The sequence below is a fragment of the Onychomys torridus genome, chromosome 7 (assembly GCF_903995425.1).
Source record: "Onychomys torridus chromosome 7, mOncTor1.1, whole genome shotgun sequence".
Lineage (NCBI taxonomy): Eukaryota > Metazoa > Chordata > Mammalia > Rodentia > Cricetidae > Onychomys > Onychomys torridus.
The window spans coordinates 77,310,262-77,334,588 of record NC_050449.1 but is presented as its reverse complement, the minus strand read 5'-3'; the positions used below and the strand labels follow the sequence as shown (position 1 = coordinate 77,334,588).

The window sequence follows — 24,327 nt, the reverse complement described above, 5'->3', positions numbered from 1 at the left end:
ACGGGAAGTTCTCCTAAGTACAAACTACTCCTCAATGATGCTTAGTCTACCTGTGGTGACAACAAACGATGGATTCTTTACAAAGACTTACCTGTTTGCTAACGCTGGCATGGAAAAACTGTCAAGAAAAGCAGAAGGAAGAGATGGGTCTGAAAAGGCAAGAAGGCAGGAAAGTAGAAAGGAAAACACATAGAAAAGATGGGGTTCTCTGAACAGCCTAAGAGAGTCCATGTGGCGCCATTCCTGGAAGGAGAGGGCTAACACCTGTGCGCTGCTGGTCCCAAGACTCAATGTAAACACTGGTCAACCTGGGTCCTATTTTGTTGAGCTATGTAGGTCTTGCTAAAACAAATATTGCATTTAATTTATTAAGTTATTAGCTGCCTGCATAATTAAACATTCCATCACATTCGATATTCCATAATATTTTATCAACATATGTTCAGGACTTACTTTAATGTATTTGAACTGTTTTTTTGGAGATCTGCCTGAAAGGTGGTTTTAATAAAATATATAGGATTATTTGATGTTGGAATATTGGTCACAAAATACACTCAAGATGGTCTGCTATGCACACTTAGGTAGAAACCTATGCCCAGAAAAGTACATGGTTAAAAAAAATAAAGAGTATAAATGTGGAGGCTGAGTGCAGAGGCAGAAGACTGTTAAGAAATGAGGTGAAGGACAAAGCTACGTTTCAGTTTCTTTAACTGCTGATTAAAAGTACTCAGATAAAAAGTAAAGAGTAATCAGAACAAAAGGGAAAAATGATTTAAGAACAATCAGAAAGTTGAAGCCAGTTCAGCAAAGACCAAGACAAGAGAGTATGTTATACTATCAAAGCCATCAGCTGGGAATTCAAAATTGATCCAGAAAAGAAATGGAGTAGCGAAAGAAATGTAACCCTATCAAAACACAGAGTAGCCATTACTTGTTCCAAAGAGTGGCCTCATCACGACTATGGATGCTTACGACGTAGGTCTGGAAATGTGAGTCACACAGGGCATTCTTTAAACAGAAAGATACTGAACGCCTTTAAAATTAGTGTGGGCAGTTGTGAGTTCGAGACCAGCCTGGTCTACAGAGTGAGTTCTAGGTCAGCCAGGACTCCACAGAGAGATCCTGTTGGGGAGGGAGGGGTATTCTGTTATACCTTTTAATTTCTTTATTTAAAAAAAATGTATTATTTGTGAACATTGTAGCTCACATATGGAGGGGAGAAGGGAGAGAATAACTCTGTGAAGTCAGTTCTCTCCTCCTCTAGGTCGGTTCTAGGATAGACAGCAGATCACCAGGTTTGTGTGGCAAGTGCCTTTGCCTACTGAGCCATGTCCCTAGCCCTGAATTATACTTTTTAATTAATAATTTTGATTAAGACAATTAGAGTTATCTTGTGCCCCCTGGGACATGGAACCATTTTAAACAGCTAATATTGGTACACAATTCCCCCAAAAGGATGTAAATTGGAAAAGCACAACTCTCTAAAATGGATCAAGAAATAAAATCAAGTCTATCTAACTTGAAAGAGAATAATCAAAACATTCAATATTTCTCAATGCAATTTTCCAGACATTTCTGCAAATAAAAATATCATTTGGAATATCTACGTTAGTACTGAAAGTCAAAACAATAATAAGCTATTTGGCTTATTTATAGCCTTCATTTATTTTTTGGGTTTGTTTTTTTTTTTTTTTTTTTTTTTTGCAATAAGTACTGATTTAAGTTTCAAAAGGTTAGGAGGGAATTCATTAGCAGTAGTTAATCTCTAATTTAAACTTAACCATATTTCTGATGAGCATGAACTCCCTCATGAAAGGAAATGATGGCCCCTACAAATACACATGGAATAATTTGAGCTATGAGTTGAATAAAAGTACCAGACTAAAATGATCTCTCAAAAACAAACATTACTGTCTACCAAGAGACAGGACAGACTGAGAAAATTAGCTGTGTCCTTGGGAAGCACTGCCACCCTGAACAAGTAGTACGCATGCAAGGCTGGCAACCCATGCCTAGCAGAGCCTGGAGAATTTACCATACAACTTCAATTTTGCCTAAAATGTTGTGCAAGATAGACAACAGAATTGGCCAGATCATATGGATACATCCTCTGAAGTATATAATTTACAAAATTTTACATGACCTTATTGTAGTTTGGAAAAAAATTTAGACTTATTTATTTTGTTTTATGTATATGAGTGTTTTGCCTACATAGATGTATGTGCATCACATGCATGCCTGGTCCAAAGAGGTCAGAAGAGGGTATCCTGGATTTAGAGTTATGGATGGTTGTGAGCCATCATGTGGGTGAGAGCAATGAGGGATCTTCAGTGATAAACCAGAACTTTCTAGCCTATTAGGAAATATTATAAATGAAGCTTTACATTTAATATGTAGAAAAAGAAAGAAATTATTCCATACCAAATAAGGAAGTAAAATCATGATGGTGAATGCTGACTGCCAATTTGACTAGGTTTAGAATCACCTAAGAGATGATGAGACACACTCAGTAATATCTGAGAGGGCATATTCAGGTTAACTGTGGGTGGGAAGACCAATGGTGAGCAGTACTGTCCAGTGGGCTGGGGACCTGGATGAAGTAAAAGATGAAAAACGGAAAAACAAAAGAGTAGAGCAGCAGCTTTTCCCCTTTCAGCTTTCTGGCCTGCATTACATGGAGGCTCTCTTTTTAATTCCTTCCTTCTGCCATAACTTCCCACCCAAGTATGTAGGAGCAAGGAACTCAAGAACCAAACTCTCTAAACAGTGGTTCTCTACCTGTGGGACATGACCACATTTGGGGTCACATATCAGAAATCCTGCATACCAGGTATTACTGTTATGATTCATAACAGTAGTAAAAATTGTAGTTATGAAGTAGCTACAAAATAATTTGATGGTTGGGAGTCACCACAGACATGAGGAACTAACTGTTAAAGGGTGGCAGCATTAGGAAGGTTGAGGACCACTGCTGTAGAACCATGAGCCAGAGTAAACCTAGTGGGCTTTGTTCATAATGACAAGGAAGCTAACCTCTAAGGAAATACTTTAAATCATTTGTAATTTTCTTCAAGGATACAACTAGATGTTTAAGGACTAGAGCACTAGGTAAAAATATATACATAATTCTTTGGGTATTGAAAGAACTATTTAAGGGTACCAACTTATAAAAGTCACCATAACTAATGACATAAAGGAATGACTCCCTTCAGATAACCCATTTTACTAGCCTGTGAAATTTCAATGATAAACAATGAATACTAATGTCTTCCTTAGACTCCCTAGAGGAAGAGAAGAAAAAGAGCTCCTGCAGTTTATTTAAAAGAAGCTGTTGAAAGGTCACAACACAGGAAGGTGGAGCACAGCAGCATATAATGTCAGTCTCCACCCCACGGTCTACAACACAAACCACAACGAATTTCTGTTCAATGGAGTGGTGGTGTCGAAATAAGCAATTCACCTACCAGTTTTTCTAACAGGAATTTTTATGTACAACATAAACCATCAAGAATATCGCTCACCTTCAAATAAATTGCCAAGTGATGCTAGGGCACAAACAATCCATTTAAATCATTTACTGAGTATTTGCTTAATGCCCTACATGGCTCTGAGCACCAGGCTTGCAGAAAGGAGCAAAGAGGCCCACTCTTTTAAACTCAGGAAGCTTGGCATCCATAAACTCAATGACATATGACAAAGATCATAAATCAGAATCAAATTGACTTCATTCCAAGGATGTACAGATGGCTCAACATATCCTAAATGATCAAAATACTACACCATATATCCAAAACCAAGCACATGCATCACAATATTGTCCCAACTGATGCAGAAAAAGCCTTTGACAAAATTCAGCATATTATTTACGACAGACCAATGGTCAACACTATACTGAACATGGGAAAAGCAGGAAGCTACTGTGTTTTCTTAGAAAATTCTCACCTTAATGACTGTTATTTTCCATGTTTTTCTTTTAGGTTTTACAGTTTTCTGGTGTCACTTAGGAATTACTGGGGGAATACAAAAGGAAGACAGATCTATCTGAGAAATATTAAAACTTTGACTCCATGAGTTATCAGGAAAGTACAGAGGCAGTGAAGATGGGATGTTAATGAGGTTGCCAAGGAAGATTCAAACCAAAACAACAGCATTCTTTGCTAAGCAACTAGCATCATAGAATCAAGCCTATTTCTATCCACAGTAATCCTTCCTTATCCACACAGAAAGTTCTAAATCTTCCAGTGGATGCCTAAAATCACAAATAGCACTGTCACAATATAATTTCTTCCCTCTATATGAATACCTTTGACAAAGCCTGACTTACAAGCTGTCTACAGTGAGATTTACAGTAACATTTTAATCATAAAGTGAAATAATTACAGCAATATCCTGTAATAAAATCCCCAGCATGACTACTACTGAGCGTTGAGGGCATTAGTATATGAAGCAAGGCTTACTTAAACATAAGTGAAGGGTAGAAACCAGATAAGAGGGCATGATATACCTTACCACTATCCTCATTCAAGCACTAATCTGTACTTAGGCTTTCAAGTCTTTGCTCACATGCTGACCACTCTTTCCCATGGTATTTTGATCTCAGTGAAGCCACGCCCCCATCTATAAACCTCGAGTGCATTTTCTTTTGACTCCCAGACTCCACCAACTACTTCAGTCCTTGCCCCATACCCTTCTCTTGAGTCAAGTCTTTCAAATTCATTCTCCTACTCTCTAAAGCCCTTTCTTGCCAATCCTACCTCTAAATTGTTGGTTTGAAGAACCCCAAATCCCTCAATTAGATTATGGAGATAGTTGGTTGGTTTTTTTGTTTGTTTGTTTGTTTTTTGTTTTTTTTAATGAATCTCCCCAGCCTAACCTTTCTAACTGGAAAATCCATCTGTTAGCTCCCTGCTTAAAAATCCTTTCATTATATGCCACTGCTTTACATGATAATAGCAAGCATTCTTTTTTACTTCCTCCTACTACCTATTTGCCAAGGAGTTTATAAAGTGTATTTTATGCATATTATATGGGAAAATTGGAATTGATATCCAGGTGATCAGGCTCAGTTATGTGATTTCTTCCAGACAAGGGCAATTTCTTTAATATTGTGTTTTCCTTTGGGTTCTAAATCCTACTTGTCAACACTTACCTCATGCTACAGTCCTTTTGACTGTACTCTAACCAAACCAAACTCATGCATATCCCTAAAATTGTACCCCCTTCTACCCAGACTGAATCCACCTTCATTTCTAGGGTCATGTTCATCCTTAGGCAACATTAGCTGCCATACACATATCAATGACACAGTCAAAGATTTGACAATCTCACAATGCTCTAGTTGACGATGTCGTATTATATCCTATACTGGATCACTGTTTATCATCTATTCCTTTTAATAAATTCTAAGTGCCTAATGTAAGTCTCCATTTCTCATATCAAATGCCCATGTTAAGGCATTGCCTAAAGGACTGAGTAAAAAAACAGTTACAAGAATGAATTATCACTCAAGAAATGGTCAGTGCAACCAGCATATGGGGATCACACAAAGATGCAGGAAACTTAACTGGACACACAGTTTTAGGCAATCAAGGTCTTGTATAAGCAACTTACTGCTGCCCTGAAAGAGCATCCTTGGAGGTTTTCAAGCAGGAGTGGGGGTGGGAGGAGTGGGGAAGCAAATTGGTATTGTGAAAAAATAAAGAGTAGAATGTGATAAAGACTGAGAGGCTGGAGACAAGTAAAAAGTCCACAAAAAAGCTCAGGGAGTAAGCGCTCACACTGAGAAAAGCTGATTTCCATAAGCTAACAAACACCCCACTTTCACTGCTCTCTGTTCTCACTGTTGCCAGTTTAAATCCTTCCATATAAATCATTTTATTACATTTTTGTATCACCTCAAAAAATTAGCAAGAAAAAGAAATTTTATGTCTAAAGCTCAACAGTAAGTAGGTCAGAGTCCAAGGTTCCAAGAACAGCCATGCAAAATAGTAAGATTGTCCCCCACCCACTCACCCCCAAGTCCCCCAAAACAGAGTGAGGGCAGGGAAGGCAGGTGGTGGAGACTGAGCACACAGAAGACAAAGAGGGAGAAATGGGCCAGAGAGCAACAGGGGCTTCACTCCAGATACTCATGAGCAGGCCAGTCCAGGGCACAACCCGGGGAGATTTGGATGTGACTGCTGTCTGTGACCACAGAAGCCCTTCACAGAAAGTACTCGACAGGCTTCTGTGCAAAACTGCTCCTTACAAAGTCCGGCTCAAGCTCCTATTTCCGCTTCTCTGAGAACTACCCTCTGGTTGTATCCCCATGTGATGGACTGATGAATTGGCCAGCCTCTGAGGGTCACCAATGCCATTCACAAGGGATGACCCTCATGACCTAATCACATTCTAAATGTCCGACATCTTAATAAAATCACTTTGTGTCTGTGACATTTACATAAGAAGCATCCATGGGAAGCTAGGCTTGGTCGCAGCCCCCTCTGTCTGGGAGAAGGTAGACAATGCTAAGGCTGAGGGGGGAGCAGCTGTTTCAGCAGTTCTGGCTGGGATTTTTAAGGGCCCACATTTTTACATAGAATATATAAATTTTCTATTTTCATTTTCTGTTCCTCAGCACACTTTTAATTTATATTTTAGAATTATATATATATATATATATATATATATATATATATATATATATGATGTGGTATGAATACATGTCATACATGTAATTAAAAAAACAAAAACAGAGACCAGCTCACAGTCAAACACTATATGATGATCAGCTTTCATGATGATGTTCTGGTTCCATCTTCTAACAAAGAGGTACAGTTCCCGTGACTGCTTCTTTATCTGTTGCTAATATGTCCGTAATAAACACTTTGTTTTTAATTGAGATGGCAAAGTTTTAATAAACTACTCATCAAATTAGTAAATCCTGATGACTGATATTTACCACAGTGGCAAAAACTCAGAATCATTTAGTACCTGTCCTCTCTTTCATACTCACAAGCTTAAGTACAGTATTTATATATTTGGTAGTAATGGTTTTATAAGGAAAAAAAAACTGCAGATCAACCTTTCTAATGTGAAACAATAAGAAAGGCAAAATTCCTTCTGTTAAAAGCTATGAAACTTTCCTTTCACACAATGATTCATGTGGGCTCTATAAAAATCCTCTCAAGCTATCAGAACCCGATCACCTTACAAACTCTGTGTGTGTGTGCGCGCAAGAAAGAGAGAGAGAGAGAGAGAGAGAGAGAGAGAGAGACTGAGAGAGACTGAGAGACTTCTCAGTTCTTATTCTCAGCAAGGAGACCGCACAGAAAGGATAAAACGATGGTATGGAAAGTTACCATCTCCTCTCCAGTTGGACTCTCTATTGCAGAGTTATTGCTTCCATGTGTTTAAAAAAGAAAAAAAGAAAAAAAGGAAAGAACCCTCTAAGCAACCACAATCCCTAAAATTTTTGGCGCTTTTATTGAATATTGAATCCGGGGGGGGGGGGGACTATTTTTTATTATCACACAATTATACCAGAGCCAGAGATTTGCCGTTATGGGAATGTGCGGGAAACTAATAAAGGTTGGTTTCTAGAAGGTTTACAGGAATCACACTATGTATTTAAAGCTGTGAAAAGTGCCTCCAACTGTCTGGTCTTAACATTTAGATGTATAATTACCGTGTCGGACACCAGATTCACAATTACATAAAACAACTTAATTGGGGGGATTTAAAAGGGATGAAGTTAATGCTTCTTTTGTAAAGATTCTGTTTTTTTGAAAATCTGTGGTTAGACAAAGCTGAGGAACAAAACTCATTTTCTGAAAACAATGAAATCGTGGCTCAATGCCACCATGAGGAGGTCAATGAATTACTTCAAATCTATAGTCTTTGCGCTTCTTCACATGCAGGGCTCAAATGTAAGATCTCCAGGACCTCAAGTTTCAGCGTGTGTCAAATGAAAGGAGAGGACGAAAAAGTTCCCGCACCCCAAAGTGAGAACAGATGGAAATGTAGAATTGGATGGGGAGAGACAGGGGTGCTTTGAGGGAAGGACCATGAAATCGCTCCCAGTGGGGGGCGAACACACCAGACCTCAGCTGCTTCCGCCTCCCACTTCACGTCCAAATTCAATCCAATGTTCTTGATTCAATATTTTCCGTTCATTCTTATCAGCATTTTTCAATACACAGAAATTTTAGATGAGGCTATTAATAAATGTGTGAACGATTTCTACAGATTCAACATAAGGTAGTCATTTCTCTGATGAATGTAGCATTATTTCACAATAAAACTATTTATACTAACGTCAATAATAATATAAGGGGCTGTATAAGGAAGTATAAGGCTCTGAAGTAGTGAAGATGTGCACTCTAAATGTCTTGCCTGATCAAAGAGCCATCTGCTGTAAATTAAAGTTATGTAAATAAATTAGGACTATATTTTATACTCATTCTTCTCATATTTTATTGATATAACTAAAAATAATCTTTCCATAGTAATGCCAACAATACCATAGTATTATTGTCAAGGTGTTTTGTAGCACACTCTGATGCTTCTAATAATATTAATTATAAAACTTAAAAAGCTATTTTTGTATGGTGCTCAAGTCTTTTTTATTTTGACTATGAGTAATAATTTAAAATATAAGTGAAACATTTTCAGATTTCCAAGAATTTTCAGATGTTTGTGTATCTAAAAACACTAATTTTACTATACTAAAATTATTCTCTTAAGACATTATTTTATAAGCAATTTTTAAGAATTAGCCAAGAGTTTATAAAAAGCTGCTGCCATGTGTGTTCCACATAATAACATGTGGGTTGCAATGCTGTAACTTAAACATTTCATATAAAACTTAAGATTCTTTGATACAATGAAAACCGGATATTTTAGGAAGGAGTGAGCAAGACCAGAGCACATTCTCATCTACAGTTTCAAGCGGCTTCCCCCAACGACAATGAAAACCGTTTCCTCGGACATTTCCTTTTTCTTCTGCCCAGAAAGTTGACTTTGAACACCATAACCCTATTTTTATATTTTCTAACCTTACAAGGTCCACACATCAAAAAGAAATGTAGAAGTATGAATCACTTCAAGTGGTGAAAGCAAGTATAACTCACTTCAGGGGCTTCATTGAAAACAACCCACAGCACCGGCAACCTGATCCAGGTTTCACTGGCGGGAGGCTGAGGAGCATACACCTCACTTAGCTGGACACATGCATAAAGCAATTGCTGAAACCACTTCGACTTATTTTCAAACATTACTTCTAAAAAGGTGAAAGCTCACATCTCCAGCTTCCTTTTTTTTTTTTAATTTTATCTTCTTTACCAATAGGTAAAAGCAATAAAAGGCAAACACACTCATTAAGATTTATTTAGATTCATTTTCTGTATTCTAGGCTTATGCGAATAAAGCTTGAATTAAGACAAAACAAAATTACCCAGAACATTAAATACAAATCCCCTACAAATTTTACAATATTACCTAATTCACCTTGTAGTTCACTAGTTGAATGATTTTCTATTGAAACAGACAATTTTATAATGAATTCAAAATTTCTATGTTCCTCTTGGGGCTGAAGGACTCTCAGAAAAGATTGCATATTTATTCTCTGAGCATTGACTCAAAATTCCTGGGTTAGTTCAAGATCTTTCCCATCTTTATAAGCCTGTCAGTCACAGCATTTCAGTAACAAACAGGAATCTGGTTAAAAAGGGAACCAGTTGAGGCTATTAAGTTTCAAGTGAACACCTAAGGAGCTACGGTCAATCTGTGGGCACCGGGGCGTGGCACAAGCTGCCTTACTTTGTGCATTCATGCTATGGTACAAGTACGATTACACAGTGGGTAATCTCCCTGTCAACTTTTAATACCATGAATCACCTCACAGTGTCAGGTCCTGACTGTGACACACTCTGTGATCTCTGGTGCTGGCAAGCAGCAATGCAGTGTTTAAACTCCTAACCCTGTGTTCTGAAATGAGGATCTGCTAATGTATTCTTGGGGCTGGAAAGTCATTCTTCCATAAACATGAGTCCACATTTTCACATTTTATTCAAAATCAAGAGACACTAGATTAGATCATCTTTCTAAATCCATTCCAGTCTGAAAACTGCATTAGACTCTACGGCAGCCTACCAATAGAGATCTCATTTTAAAAGCAAGATGGGGGGGGGGGGGATTTTTATAGAGAGATACAAATTCCAAGTCAAGTACCTTCTACTAGTTTTCCTTGTGCAATTATATGCAAATGACATTTGGTATAAGCCATGAGATTATGCAAGCAGTGGGTTTCTCAGGGTCCCTATCCACAGCAAATGTTCGGCTCCTGGAGGCTACAGTACACTACTACAGAGTTATCAGGAGTCAGAAAATCCAGTTTCTTTTGCCAGCTCTGCTTCTGGCTTGAAACAACAGCCTGGTATGACAGTGATTATTCCTGCAGCCTCATTTGAAAAAGATTTGGTACATTATACTACTCAATAATTAGTGTATAATGCAAACCAAGTATTCATGATACTTGGTATTAAGTACCAGAAAACAAAACACTGACAAACCCTGAATATCCACTCTTTTCAACCTTTCCCAGAACTGTACAGATGATGTTCAGTTTTATTTTCACTGAATATAATTATTTAGATTTAGTTTCTAAAATATTTTGTTCAAATCTGGTTCATAGTATTATAAAAGAAATGTCTATGTAATATAACTAACTAGCACATAAACTATTTTATTGGAAACAGTCATTTACTGGTTAAAAAATTAAAATTAATTTACAGCATTATTCTTTCACTGTAATGTCTATGAAACTATTAACCTCACACGTGCATTTTCTACTAGACATATTTTAATAATTAAAGAATCATAGTATCAGAAAACAGAAGAAAAGCATTTACAAAATTTAAAGATATTCTGAGTTTAAAATACATGTCAATTATATTTTGATTACTTAATTTTTAAACTTAAAAAATAAGGAAAATATAATTCCTGCACATTGCACATATTTATGACACATATATGAATAAAAAAATGTAAGTAAAATCCCTTTGAAAAGAAGTTTATGGGCCTTTCCACATTACACAGTATCTTATGTGAACATTTTAAAAATGAAAGTATTTAATGTATTTCTCAAGTTCCACACATTGATTACTAATTAAACTACTACTTTTTGAAATTCGCTACTTTTGACAGATTTGAGGGTGAGTACTATAAATTCCTAAGATGAACTATTTCGTAACCACATTAGGCTGTACTACAAGGGGATGATCAGTGTGATATGTAAAGCGAGCCCCTCCCCGTTAAGGTGGCAAACACTTATGTCAGTCATCTCAGTTTTCTTCTTCCATAAAGGATTTTTCCTCTTTGATTAATTTAAATTTTCTTCTGTGGGAATAAAATTACACCATTAGCTGAAGGACAGTACAGCCTCAACGGGAAATGTACATACTCCAAAAGTTCCTATTTCAGAATTTGGCAATAAGCAATCTTTCCTTCCAGAACAGACACGCACAAGTGTTCAAGACGGCGCTGTGTTACTACTCTACCTGGACAGTAGAGCTGATCTCGGATGCAAAGCCGCCTGTCAAGGGAGCCTCGTGACTGATCAGCAGTCGCCCCGTCTTGATCACAGACTGAAAGAGAAAAGGGGAACCTGATGTTGAAGAGAATACATATTTTAAGCATATGATGGCATTTTCATTCGCTAATAAAAACAAACTGCTTAAATTCCGTAAATAAAAAGCAGTAAGCTGATGTTATGTTTAGTAAGTTATTACAAATGGCTTTCAGAAAATTGGGTGGATTTTCGTACTGTCAAGAAATTTTAATGTAGCTTATAATCTTAGCATGAAAGAAAAATGACATTTATAACTCCATATAATATATAACTTAAAACTCATGCCTATTTTATAGGACTTTCTTGTTATAAGTGAATAACAGTTTCATATGTCCATATCTTGGTCTGATTTTTCCATCTTTTTACTTAAGACTCAAAATGCTTTTTCGGTTGGGGGCATATGACATGTAAGTCCATACAACCATAGTCTTAAGAAATGTTGGTTGTGGAAAAGGGAAACCACCAAAACAGCATGAAAATACCATTGTGAAGGGAAATGAGGAGCCAGTACATCCTTGAGAGACTTGCCAGCAAGAAGTCACTCTGAAAATGAGGGGTTACGACCGTCTTCGTAACGGGCACTAAAATCCGGTTAATGACCCCGGCGGCACGTCAACATGACACAAGTCAACGCTACCATCTCGGTGGCTTACAACGGGCATGACAGACCAGGTTCAAACATAAACCAAAAGGAGTGGCTACCGTCTCGTAGCAGAACGCCGGCTGTGTTGGGAGGAAAAACTACTAAAATTCACAAGTTATTGCCTCAAATACATTAACCCATATCAGCAGAGAAGAGGTATATTCTTTTCTAAATTGCTACCAATGTTCTTACTCCTCTTTAGAAAAATCTACTATTTTATGACTTTTAAATGAAATCTTCAAGCAAAAGACATATGTCTAAAAGAAAAGATTTCACTCAATCTGGACAATTCTGGTCTAGAATTCAAAGAGAATGACAGCGGCTTCCGCCAGCAGATAGTAAGCCTCAAGATCTGGGCAGGTATTCAGTAGTGACTGAAGAATAGGAGATGTAAGAACACCATTAAAAAAAAACAAAAATAGGAAGAACTGGCATGTGGCTGTCTGTGGCTGTAATAATTTGACATTTTTAAAAATCACAATTAAACTTCGATGTGCTGGGCTAGAAATGATGGCATACAAACATTCTATAATAAAGAAAATAAAAACAAATATATTTTCAAAATAGCCTCTAAGAGATGTTCCTGCCTTGGTTAATCAGCTCGAACAATCCATTTGCTGGACAGATCTCTGAAAAATCTGTGACCCCAAGCCCTGCCAATACGACACAACCAATGAAGCAGCTAACAGCACCCAAGCTAGATGGTTAATAGCTAATGGGTTGGAATGAGAGACTTCCCTAAACATGCTGCTCTTATCCTAAAACTCCATACAAAGTACTAGTCCTTTATAACTCAGGATGGGGCCTTTCGAGATCAAATAACAACATTTAGAATGAACACTGAAATCCAGCAGATAGTCTATATGGTTCCAGCAACCTATAGAGCCAAAACTCTAAGGGGGGATGGGTGGATAAATATAAATAAATATATATATGCGTGTATATAGAGAGAGGGAGAGAGAAAAGATAGATAGATAGATAGATAGATAGATAGATACATACATACATACATACATACATACATACATAAAGATAGACAGACAAATATACATACACACACACAGAGGGGGAGAGAGAGATCATACATGTCTATAATGTAGGAGAAATGTTAGAGAAATGTTTCCAACTTGGACAGTTCAAAAGGAGCATGATATTCAAATATACAGAATCAAGACCTTCTGAGCATTCCCTCAGGAAGAACATGGCTACACAAATGCACCTCCACACCATAGAGTACTGTGAAACCACAGAAAAGATTGACAACACGGAAAAATGTCCTAAGTCAATTAGAAAAATGAGCAACTTGAAGGATGATAGCTCATTTTTGTGTAAGGTGATGAGACACATACCCTTTTAAATATGTATGTTACTAGAAATATCCCTTCTACATGATCACTGTTTCTCCTGAAAAATGGTAGATAAGGAGGCACATACAAGGGATTTCAAACATTATCTTATTAGGTTACTGAAAGTATTCTCAGTAAGTCTAAATAATTAAAAATAAAGGAAAAGCCCATGGGTTAATGCTAAACTGACACATCACTATGTTCATAATCTCCTAAGAAACAGAATTGTTTTAAATAATATCTTAGGATTCCCTTCAAAAACAGAGGAACCCTTGGGTCACAGACCACAGGAACAAATAGTCACATAAAAATCACTGGAAGCCAGCCTCCACCTGCCTGCCACCTTCTTGGTTCATGCAGAACCATACAGAGCTCCTTGCTGAAACTTCAAGGCAATGACAGAATGACAAATAGCCCATTGGTGCAAGAGGGTCAAGTCAGATATCTCTCTGTCTGTGCCTAACATAAAAATGTGCTGTCATTCTCTGATAAAGGATGTTGCTCTCAGAACTGTAGCAGCAAGTCCAGAAATTCCTGAAACACCAAGAACTAGAGGGCAGCTGGAACAGAACATAACCTTACTTTGGATGTGGAGGTGCCCACCTGCACGCCTACAAGTAAGAGAGCACGCAGAGAAGAGGCAGGCGTATATAATCATTATTAAATCACAATGATCATAGACACCTCCAGGGCCCCTGCTCTGAGCCACGGATTTTATGCCCACTATTTCACTGAATTTGGAAAGTACTCAAGTTTCTTTTCTTTTCTTTTCTTTTCTTTTTTTTTTTTTGAGCTGAGGATCGAACCCAGGGCCTTGTGCCTGCTAGGCAAGCGCTCTACCACTGAGCTAAATCCCCAACCCAAGTTTCATTTTTTAATGCTTAAAACTAGCTCTGATCCCTGGAAAGCATCTACATGTATGAAGAAACACTGCTACAGCCATGTTCCCTAGGAATTACCATCTATTTGATTGTCTGAATATTATGATGCAATTATTTCATGAGGCAGCACAGAAACTCGGTGTGGCGTGTGCTTTTCATCATTCACAGTTTTAATTTGCTAAGACTCCTAAATTGTTTTTTCTGTTCCATTTATTATTTTCACTTTGTTAATATTGTGGTCAATATTGAGATCACTCCAAATTCATAAAACAGAATTCTATCGTTTGTGGTTCAATCAAACAGCTGTTAAAATCAAGTTTAGCTGTCAATGATCATACATACACCTAGGCAAACTTTAAAACGTAGAACTGCCTAGAAATTTCTTTACAAAATTGGTACTTTCCTGAACTCCCTTAAAATTAGTATGGTGTTTTCCAAAAGTGGTTGCTATTAGCTTTTTAAAAATACAAAACGATAGACATAAATACTAATACTTTTCTTCTAAAGAAAGGGAAGCTTAAAGTTTTAAGTTGTCAAGTTCCCATCTAAGATAAATACTTCTCCGTTTAAAAAAATTAAAGTGTTCAAACAACGTTTCAATATGAAAGCTAAACCAATCAAAGCCAGGAAAAATCACATAGGCTAGATTTTCCAGTTCCTGCTTCCTCCACTTTTTACCACTAAAAACTGCCCCTGGGTTATGGTCTGTGGCACAAGGGGCTCCGCTGAGTCAGAGGCAACAAACGCCACCAGCACAGGCCAAGCCAATGAAAGATTAGGACTGTGAAAAGCTTCCCCGTGTTTTTCTCCACATTCCAAAAATAGGAGACTCTTCCTCGCCCGGTAAAACCTTAAAGGCTGCCCCCCAAAGGTTACTCACCATTTCAAGCTCTTTTACCAGACCCAAGCAGCCTCCTGTCACAGGAGAAGAAAGCAAAAGGGGACATGGGAAGTCACAGATAAATACGATGCCCTGTTTTGGTGGAACCCTGGTTTGGGAATCTATGGCTTTTCCCCACCTGCTATGCTCAGCCTAAACATCTGTAGGAATGGTGAGAAGCTCAGCCTCTCTATATAAGATAGCTCACACAATGGTCTGAATTTGGGAGATGCTCCAAACAAGACAAACTCCATGAAAACAAATGTTAAAGACACTGCATGTCATTTCTGTACATTCACACGATTATAAAACCCATTTTAAGATAATCTAAAAATATACCTTAGCACATCCTGCAATGATTTGAAGTAAAACTCCAAATTAATGGAATTTTAACATGCCTTTTAGCTGTTGATTTAAAGCAATTTTTAGCTGTTAGAGTAAAGCATAAAATTCATACCTATGTACAGGTCCCCTGTGATGTGTCACACACGCAGGCTTATGTCATTTTAGCAACCAGATACCACTCGCTGCAGAGCTAAGCTGTACTCCATGAAAATGGTCACACAGACGCTGGCTGCCCAAATGCTGGACATATGTTTTAGTGAATATAGCCTTTAAAGATTTAACACCATCCAACCGGGAAAACTATTAAGCTGTCATTCCCGGAGAAAACGATACAGACAGGCAGACCATTAAGTTTGCATATGTTTGGAAGTACAACACCAGCATTCAGAATGGTGTGTGTGTGTGTGTGTGTGTGTGTGTGTGTGTGTGTGTCTGTGTTATTTCTTACTTAAAATCTATAACAAAACTTCTCCCTAGAGACAATTCAATCCTTACCAGCACCAAGATGAGCAAGACATGCAAGCTGGCAAGATGCAGTAAGAATATAACATTCTGGATAGGCAATTTATCAACTTCTATCACTATAAAGATGAGGACCACAAATGAAACAGTAAAGCTAGCCTTCCATAGCAATCACAATGATTGGCAAAGTCACAACATGTTTCACTTATGGAACACATTATTCAGTAATTACGCAATCTAGAATTTGTTAAGGACACCGTATCGATGAGCTTCAAATATCAATGGGAATGAATTAGGTAAGTATTTTGAAACATTTTCATGTGTAGTAGCCAAACATATCTCACAGAGGGGGAAAAAAGGAACACACAATTAGTCACAGGCTGACAAAAGTATCACTAGATGCCTGGAGACCAGTATTTATCAGCATGCCTGGTGCACATGACTGGACCACTGGCCAGTGTTCCACTGGAGAAATACCAACACTAAAAAGAGCCGTCCAGAGCTCTAGGGAGAGTTCTGAAAAGTCCATTTTGGCAAAGATAGTGCTGGCAGGGCTACAAATATTTCATATTGTAGGAAAGTAGTGTAAACTGAGAAAAACTGAATCCCTGCGGCTTTGTCGCCCCTGTGGGAAAGAAGGTAAAGGAACAGCGAGAAAACAATGACCACTGAACAAAATCTAGGAGGAAGACATGAGAGGACTCCCCTCCCACACACTGCAGCGAAATGTTCAGACACTCTCCATGGTTCACGCTTCCCTCCACTCTTTTGAAAATAACGGTGGAAATCCCGACAAACTTTAGAAAAAACGACTTTGACAAAATTACGAGTGTCCATGACTCTAAAAGCTACTTCACAATGCTTTCGGTAAGCCTGCTGGTGCCAGCCGGCCTTTACCTCTGCACTTGGCCTTTACATTGCCCTCTCAGCCCAAAGCACGTGAGCCACGGGCGACACCGAGAACGTGAGCCATGTTCTTCCACCTCTGCCTTTCCCTAAGCCACCAGACATTCTACCCTCTCTGGAGACCCATCTCTCCAGCCCTGCCTGGTCCCCACAACAAGCTAGACTTCCTCTTGCTTTCAAGTCCATGGTACTATTTTCTCGGCTTATTATCACAGTTTTCCATCTGACAATAATACTAGGACCTTCCATAAAAACCTAAAACCAGGATATAGGGGTAAGCCTCAAGGACCAGGACGCAGTGTAGCACACATTGCTACGTCCCTCTTAAAAACATTACTGATTTACTTTGCAATCCCCTGCAGCTGTCCTACCCAACACACCATGCACTAAACCCAAGTCAGAACACAATGCATGACACATTACGCATTCAACTGGGCTGATACACTCACTTAATGTTGTCTGAGGAGACAGACAGATTATTAAAGTAGAGCAGTTTAAAATTTTTTTTAATGTTGGATTTTTGTTTTGTCGTTTGCTTTTGAGAAATGTTCCTTTTTACCGAGGGAGGAGTTCAATTCTATCTCCTCCAACAAGTGCTAACTCACTTATTCAACACCACGAAATTCACTATGCAATATTCTGTCTCTAGCCAAAATATGTAAGACACAGCTGCAGCTGAGTTTGAGGGTGTTCGGCAGATTTGTATTGTGTTGATTTTAAATATATGAACAGAGTGACTCCCACTCTGAAAATGCCAATGGTCTAATCTCTTAGGAAGGAGCCCTGCTGTCAGAAAAGTAGTGGAAGGGAATCCTGAAAACAACCCTCCAATGGCCCTAATCCTAGAAGACTGATGGCCAACCCATCCCGCCAATGTTTCCTACTCCAGGCAAAATACATTTCTGTTTTTATGCACCCTTTTATAAATGCATAGTTATAGCCAATATACAAACACAGGGTTGGTGCTAAGCACAAGTTTTCTCCTTCCACTTGACAAAAGACCACCATGAGGAAAAGGCACTGTCCTGAACGTGTGGATATTTTTAAATATGCAGTTAAGTGTGGGAATGGATGTAAGTACTGTGGCTTTAAAGTCTCTTCTTGTAGTATATTCATCCTGTTTGCTTAAACATCATAGAAATCTAAGGCACAACATTTTCTTTTTTTCTGCCAAAATAACTCCTCCAAGACTGCAGCATCAACTGTTCACGTTCTCCTGGTCCTTCATTCTCAGCATGTTCCTATCATTTTCTCAGTAGGGTTTGAAAACAGGCCGAACTTGAACTCAAGAGATCTGCCTGTCTCTGCCCTCTCCCCTCTGCCCTCACCCTCTACTCTCTGCCTTCTGCCTCCCCAGAAACAGAATGGCTGGATTGTATCATAATCCTATATCTAACTATGCTGTACCGTTTCATACATCCACTAAGAATGACATGAGTTCTAATCCCAATGCTAGCTGTCTTCTGTGCTTTTTATTGCAGTCATAACTGATGGATATAAGATCATAATTAACTTTTGGTTTAATTGGCATTTCCCTAAAAATTAGAGGTGTTGAACATCTTTTCATATGCTTACTGGGCATCTATCTGTATACTCTCCCTGGAAAAAATATTTGTTCAAGCCCTTCGCCTCTTTTTTTTTAAGTCACCAGGCTTTTTCCCCCCTGTTGATACTGAAGACCTCCATACAAGTGATTTGTTTTTTAAACTGGCCCCTTAGGGGACTGTGAGCAAAACTGATAGCTTCAGATGAGGCTATCCTGATGGGAAAGCCTCGACTGTTCACCATGCCCTCTGTCCTTAAATATCCATCATCTACTCTGGTTTCTTCACCATTTTGCAACAAATACAAATAAACATTTCCCCTAACATCTCCAATATTAATCTTTCCCAGATTGACTGTCCACGACAGTCCTTCTCTCCTGAAAATCCACACTGGAAAACCAGCTACTCGAAACCTCAATCATTACAAATAAACAGTGTCCAGTACCCATAAAAACAGTGCAAGCTTGTTCAACAGCAAGAACCCACCGAACCTCAGCTCTGCTCCAGTGCCAGTAACTAGAGATATTGAATGCCAATCAAGGAAGCTTAGAACATTAGTATACACCCAGAAAATCACTTTCCTCACCACTTTATTTAAGTGTGTATGTAATTTCTCAATAAACTTTTAATGTTGTATAAATTCCAAAGGTCACTAGTTCACATCAAAAATAACATCTTGAGTCATGATCTAGTATTGGGGAAAGCAAGCAAGTTAACTCAGGTCCCCCAAGGACTATAGCTTCAATTGCCACAAACTCCTAGGGGAGTTTAAAGACTGTTTTAAGAAATAGTAGATAAAAATGAAAGAATGAATGTTGCTATTAAAGTGAAGTTCATTTGTTCAGAAATTCCTTGAAGAATTTTGAATTTCAACACATTTGTCCTTTTCTAAAATAATAGCAAAAAACAAACTATATTTTTCTCTCCTTGAAACAACAACAATTACTAATGTCTTCTCTTTGCAATTCATATTTCCCCATTTGGCAAACTTTACTCAAGTGTTAACAACAGGAGGAAATACTATGTCTGGCAATCATAAGAATGGTAACTGGTAGAAACGGACATCATCCAATCGTGCTCCCAGCTTAACGTGAAAACTAAGAAAGTGACCCAAACCCAAACCAAGGCGTCAGCCAGTTACATTTTACATGGTTGTTCTAAGCATGTATCAAGGGTACAACTCTCTCAGAAGCCAGCTGGTTGCCTACCAAGGTAATGCTTCTCCACAAAATGACCAAAAGTATAAACACGGCTATACTTCTGCATCACCATGGATAAACAGTTTCATTTCCTAAAACTTGGTCTAACTCTATTAGAATAAATGGATTTTTAGTACATTACAAAATGAAAATCACGTGTAGTTCATAATCCATGGTCAAGGCTAAAAATCTTTTGGGTCTTTCTTGGATGCAAACAGCGTTATAGAAAAACTTTAAGAATGTTTCCACAAAAGTACAGACTAGGCATGTATAACAAAGACAATATAGGAGTAAACTATAAATCCTTCTTTTTTTCATTAAAACCAAGATCATAGAAGTAAACTGTTAATATGGTGGGCTCAGGAAAAGAATCCTTAAGCAGAGAGAGTATCATGTGCCCACAGAACACTTGGAACACTTGCCTACTACTTGGTAAAGAAAGTTAAAAACACAGAGGCATGAAAAGCTCAAAGCCAAGAATTATAGCCTCAAAAGTCAATGTTACTGGAATATTAGTACTATGTAATGACAGTTATCAAGATGGCCCAGCATTTTTAATCAGTTTATAAGGTTAAATTTTTTCAGGAATTTTTGCTTCCTGCAGTGTCAATACTTTCCTGCGGGATTTCTAATTCTCTAGTAATAATGTTTTTGTGGGCATGGACTGGTAAAAGTGTTCAAAGAAGACTGTCATCCTCCCAAACTTTCCATAAGAACTAATCAGAAAGAGGAAAATCATTCCTGTCACAGGAAAACTAGCCAACAGCCCAGGGCTAGTGAACTCACAGCTCTTAGAGGAGAATCTACAGCTGCCTTTTTACTAAAGTAGCATGATCCCCAACTACATTCTAAGTATTTGTCCTCACACCCACAGATGCATGCAGTTCTCACCCCTCATCAAGGAAACTTCTCTTTGCAGCAGATGGAGACCATTACAGAAACCCATATCCAACACAAACGTAGAGTTGTGGAGCCCAGTCCCAACTGATCCAGAATCTGCAACCCAGCTCCTGCACTGCACTACTAAGGCTCAGAAGACACTGCAGAAGAGGGGGTGGACTGCAAGACTGTAAGAGCCAGAGGGAGTCTTCTGTGAGACTGTCTCCTGAACTGTCAGAAGCTACACCACAGTCTCTCCAACATGGCTGCCCAAAGATGACTCAACAAGAATGCGTAGACCTGCTAACATGGACAGGGCAAAGGTCATGGGACCTCAACCCTAGAAAAAGAACTAGAGGCAACTTAGGATACTGGAGAGAAAGAGTCTTCCACAGGGAAAACACACCAAGTGGTTATCCTATACTAAGTGGTCAGCCCTGAATACATAAACACACAACTAGCATTACATGGACTGAACAGGTTGTATTTATGTATGTAGAAATACACACACACACACACACACACACACACACACACACACACACACACCATATGTATATACAACAATGATTAAAGAAAAAGAGGCCACAAATTTGAAAGAAAACAAACAGGGTAGGTCTGTGAGAAGGTTTAGAAGGAGGAAAAGGAAGGAGGAAATTATGTAATTATAATCTAAAATTTTCTTTTTAATGTCATTGACAAATTCTTAAGTCCAGAAGAAAAAAGAAAGTCAGAGATATTTCAGATAACCTAACCAGGTACTTTGAATGCGTAGGAAGAAAAGAAAGCACCTTCCAAAGCAGTAGACAGCAGAGTATGACAGAGATCAGGCCGGCAGGAATCAACCAGAAACTGAGAGAACAAAACAAAGGGTCAGAGAAGCTAAGAGCCTCTTATTGGGAAGGATAATCATCTTCTAACCTTCAGCTCAACACTCACTGAGAGAGAAGGTGTGGTGATATTGTGTCCTCCGATATATTGTGCACCCTAATAAACTTATCTGGGGTCAGAGAACAGAACAGCCACTAGATAGACGTAGAGGCCAGAAAATGGTGGCACACATGCTTTTAATTCTAACATTCAGGAGGCAGAGAACTGTCTAGATCTCTGTGAGTTCAAAGCCACACTGGAAACAGCCAGGCATGGTGACACATGCCTTTAATGCTAGGAAGTGACAGCAGGAAGCAGAAAGGTATATAAAGCGTGAGGACCAGGAACTAGAGTCTTTGTTAAGCTTTTAGCTTTTAGCTGAAATCCATTCGGATGAGAATTCAGAGGCTTTCAGTCTAAGGAAACAAGATCAGCTGAGGAATTGGCAAGGTGAGGTTGGATGTGGCTTGTTCTGTTTCTCTGATCATTCAGCGTTCACCCCAATACCTGACTCCAGGTTTGTTTTTATTAATAAGGCCTTTTAAGATTTGTGCTACAAGAAGGACTAATATTTTCAGATGCCAGAGCAGTTGATAACAGACACCCCTAAAACCCAAAGTGTCCAGGCTGGGAGATGGCTCAGGAGCTCAGAAGGTTTACTACTTCTGCAGAGGACCTGTGTTTAGTTCTCCGAACCCAAGTCATGTAGTTCACAACTGCCCTGACTCCCGCTCTAGTATACTCATAGGTACTACCCCTAAGTTAAAAGAGTGATAAAATTCTTTTTATATAATTTTATCTATATGACCTTGAAGGTCAGGAGAGGGCATCAGATCCCCTGGAAGTGGAGCTACAGGCAGTTATGATCCATCATGGTTGTGCTAGAAATCAAACAAGAACAGTACATGTTCCTAACTGCTGGGACATCTCTCTAGCCACCCCGCCCCCAAATAAATTTTTTTTTAAATTTTATTGTTCTAAATGTCTTCAGTAGATGAGATGCATTTTCATTGGTGTTCTGTAATAGTTTTCTTTGAGACTGAAACATTCTATCCTGTAGGGAAATGCCTTAAGAAGCTAAACAATTCAAAGTAGCTTTAGGAAGTCCCTGAACCTGAACAGATCCACTAGGCCCATCTCTGACAGAGTAAACAATAAAAGCTGAGCTGCAAAGAAGACTTTCAAAGGAAAAAAGCTACAAAGAAGACTTTGAGACCAGAACAACTACCTATAATAAGTAGAAACCAGCCGAACTGCCTGGAAGAGGTTTAGACCACCTGAGCCACTTGGAAAGGGCACTCTCCACCTGTTGAGCTGCCTGCAGGCTGTGCAATGCACTCCAGGTTCCCAGCTTTTGTGAGCCATCATTCACACTGGTGTAGGCCTCAAAGACAGATGCAGCTGTCTTTGAGTCATTTCTGCTCCTGTATGTAACCTGTAACCCATATTCCTGTAAGTAACCCCAATAAAATTCACTGGGTCACCAAGTTGGACTTTGATGGTATCCATACTTTGGTCGGCCATGAGTTTCCTGTCTGGAGAGGGTAGACATGTATGTTGCATCTCCCCAGAAAAAGTTTTGTCACACAACAACTTGAGAAAGTATAAATTCCCTTGACAGATAAAATTCTCAAAACTACTTTATAAACCTAAATTACTTAAGTGTACTGAGTGTATATAAACTCCTATGCATGTAGCTCAGCAAGATGGTTACCTTCAAATGTCAGCTTGACACAGTCTTGACACCTGGCTAGAGTCTTAATGAAGTCTCAACTGTGTTGGCCTGTGTCTGTTAAGGACTGTCTTGAGTACACTGGCCAATTTGAGAAGATTCAGACTGCGTTAGATAAGTAGATAGCGTTACTTCCCAGGTTTGGGTCCTTGACTATAGAAAGAGTGAAAATAAGCTGAACACAAGCATGCTGAATTCATTCTCTCTGATCCTGGCTATGGATATAATTAGCTGCTTCAAATTCCTGCTGCCCTAACCTGCCCACAGTGATGAACTGTAACCTTTCTCCCCTAAGTTGCTTTCATCAATTCTTTCATCACAGTAACAGAAATTACACTAGGATACATTCAGGTCCAACCAGAAACCAAAGGAATATCAAGATATTCCTGTATAGACAGGACAAAAGAAAAATTCTATTTGCGTCTCTCCCTTAGTCTTAGACTTCGAAGAAGTGGCAAAAAGAGGAAGTCAGTGGACTGTTTGTTTCCACTGCCTTAACTACCAGGTTTTAATAAGTCCAGAGTAAACGTATTCCCTATGCTCAGAAGGCTATAACAGAAAGGTTGTCAAGGCAATGGACAGTTAAAGATCTTGGTGGTACCTGGCATTCTCCATTCCTAGTCTCCTTGACAACACAACACTATCCCTGCCCCCAGGACCCAATGGTGTTGTGTTGAAAGAACACATACAAACAAAGAGTCATTACAGCCTGGGAGAAGGACTCTGGGAAAGAATCAGAACCTAAAGAGTTCGAAAATACAAGTAAAAACTGACGTTTGTGTCAGTTGGAGTATCAGTGACAGGAACATACGGAGGCTGGTACACTTTGTTTTTTAACTAACTTTTGTCACATAACACCTTGAAGAATGAATATCCACACTAGTGGGTCTGTTCTCCTCACCAGGACACTCTCACTGCTTAAGAAACAGTAACCCAACTAGGAAGAAAGGCCCCTGCCGCCCTGGCTCTGGTAAGGTGGAGCACCACCAAAGTAGCTCAACCATGCTGCTGTACCCCGGGCCCTTATCACTA

General features: G+C 38.8%; 1 protein-coding gene across 2 annotated transcripts in view; it reads right to left on the bottom strand.

Annotated features, from left to right (window-relative positions):
- Positions 1-24,327, bottom strand: part of Bckdhb (branched chain keto acid dehydrogenase E1 subunit beta) — a 192,124-nt gene that overhangs the window by 45,692 nt on the left and 122,105 nt on the right. For both annotated transcript variants that reach the window (XM_036192976.1, XM_036192977.1), the window contains exon 9: positions 11,538-11,624. In XM_036192976.1, coding sequence (XP_036048869.1) covers positions 11,538-11,624 — 87 coding nt within the window. The remainder of the gene's footprint in view (positions 1-11,537; positions 11,625-24,327) is intronic.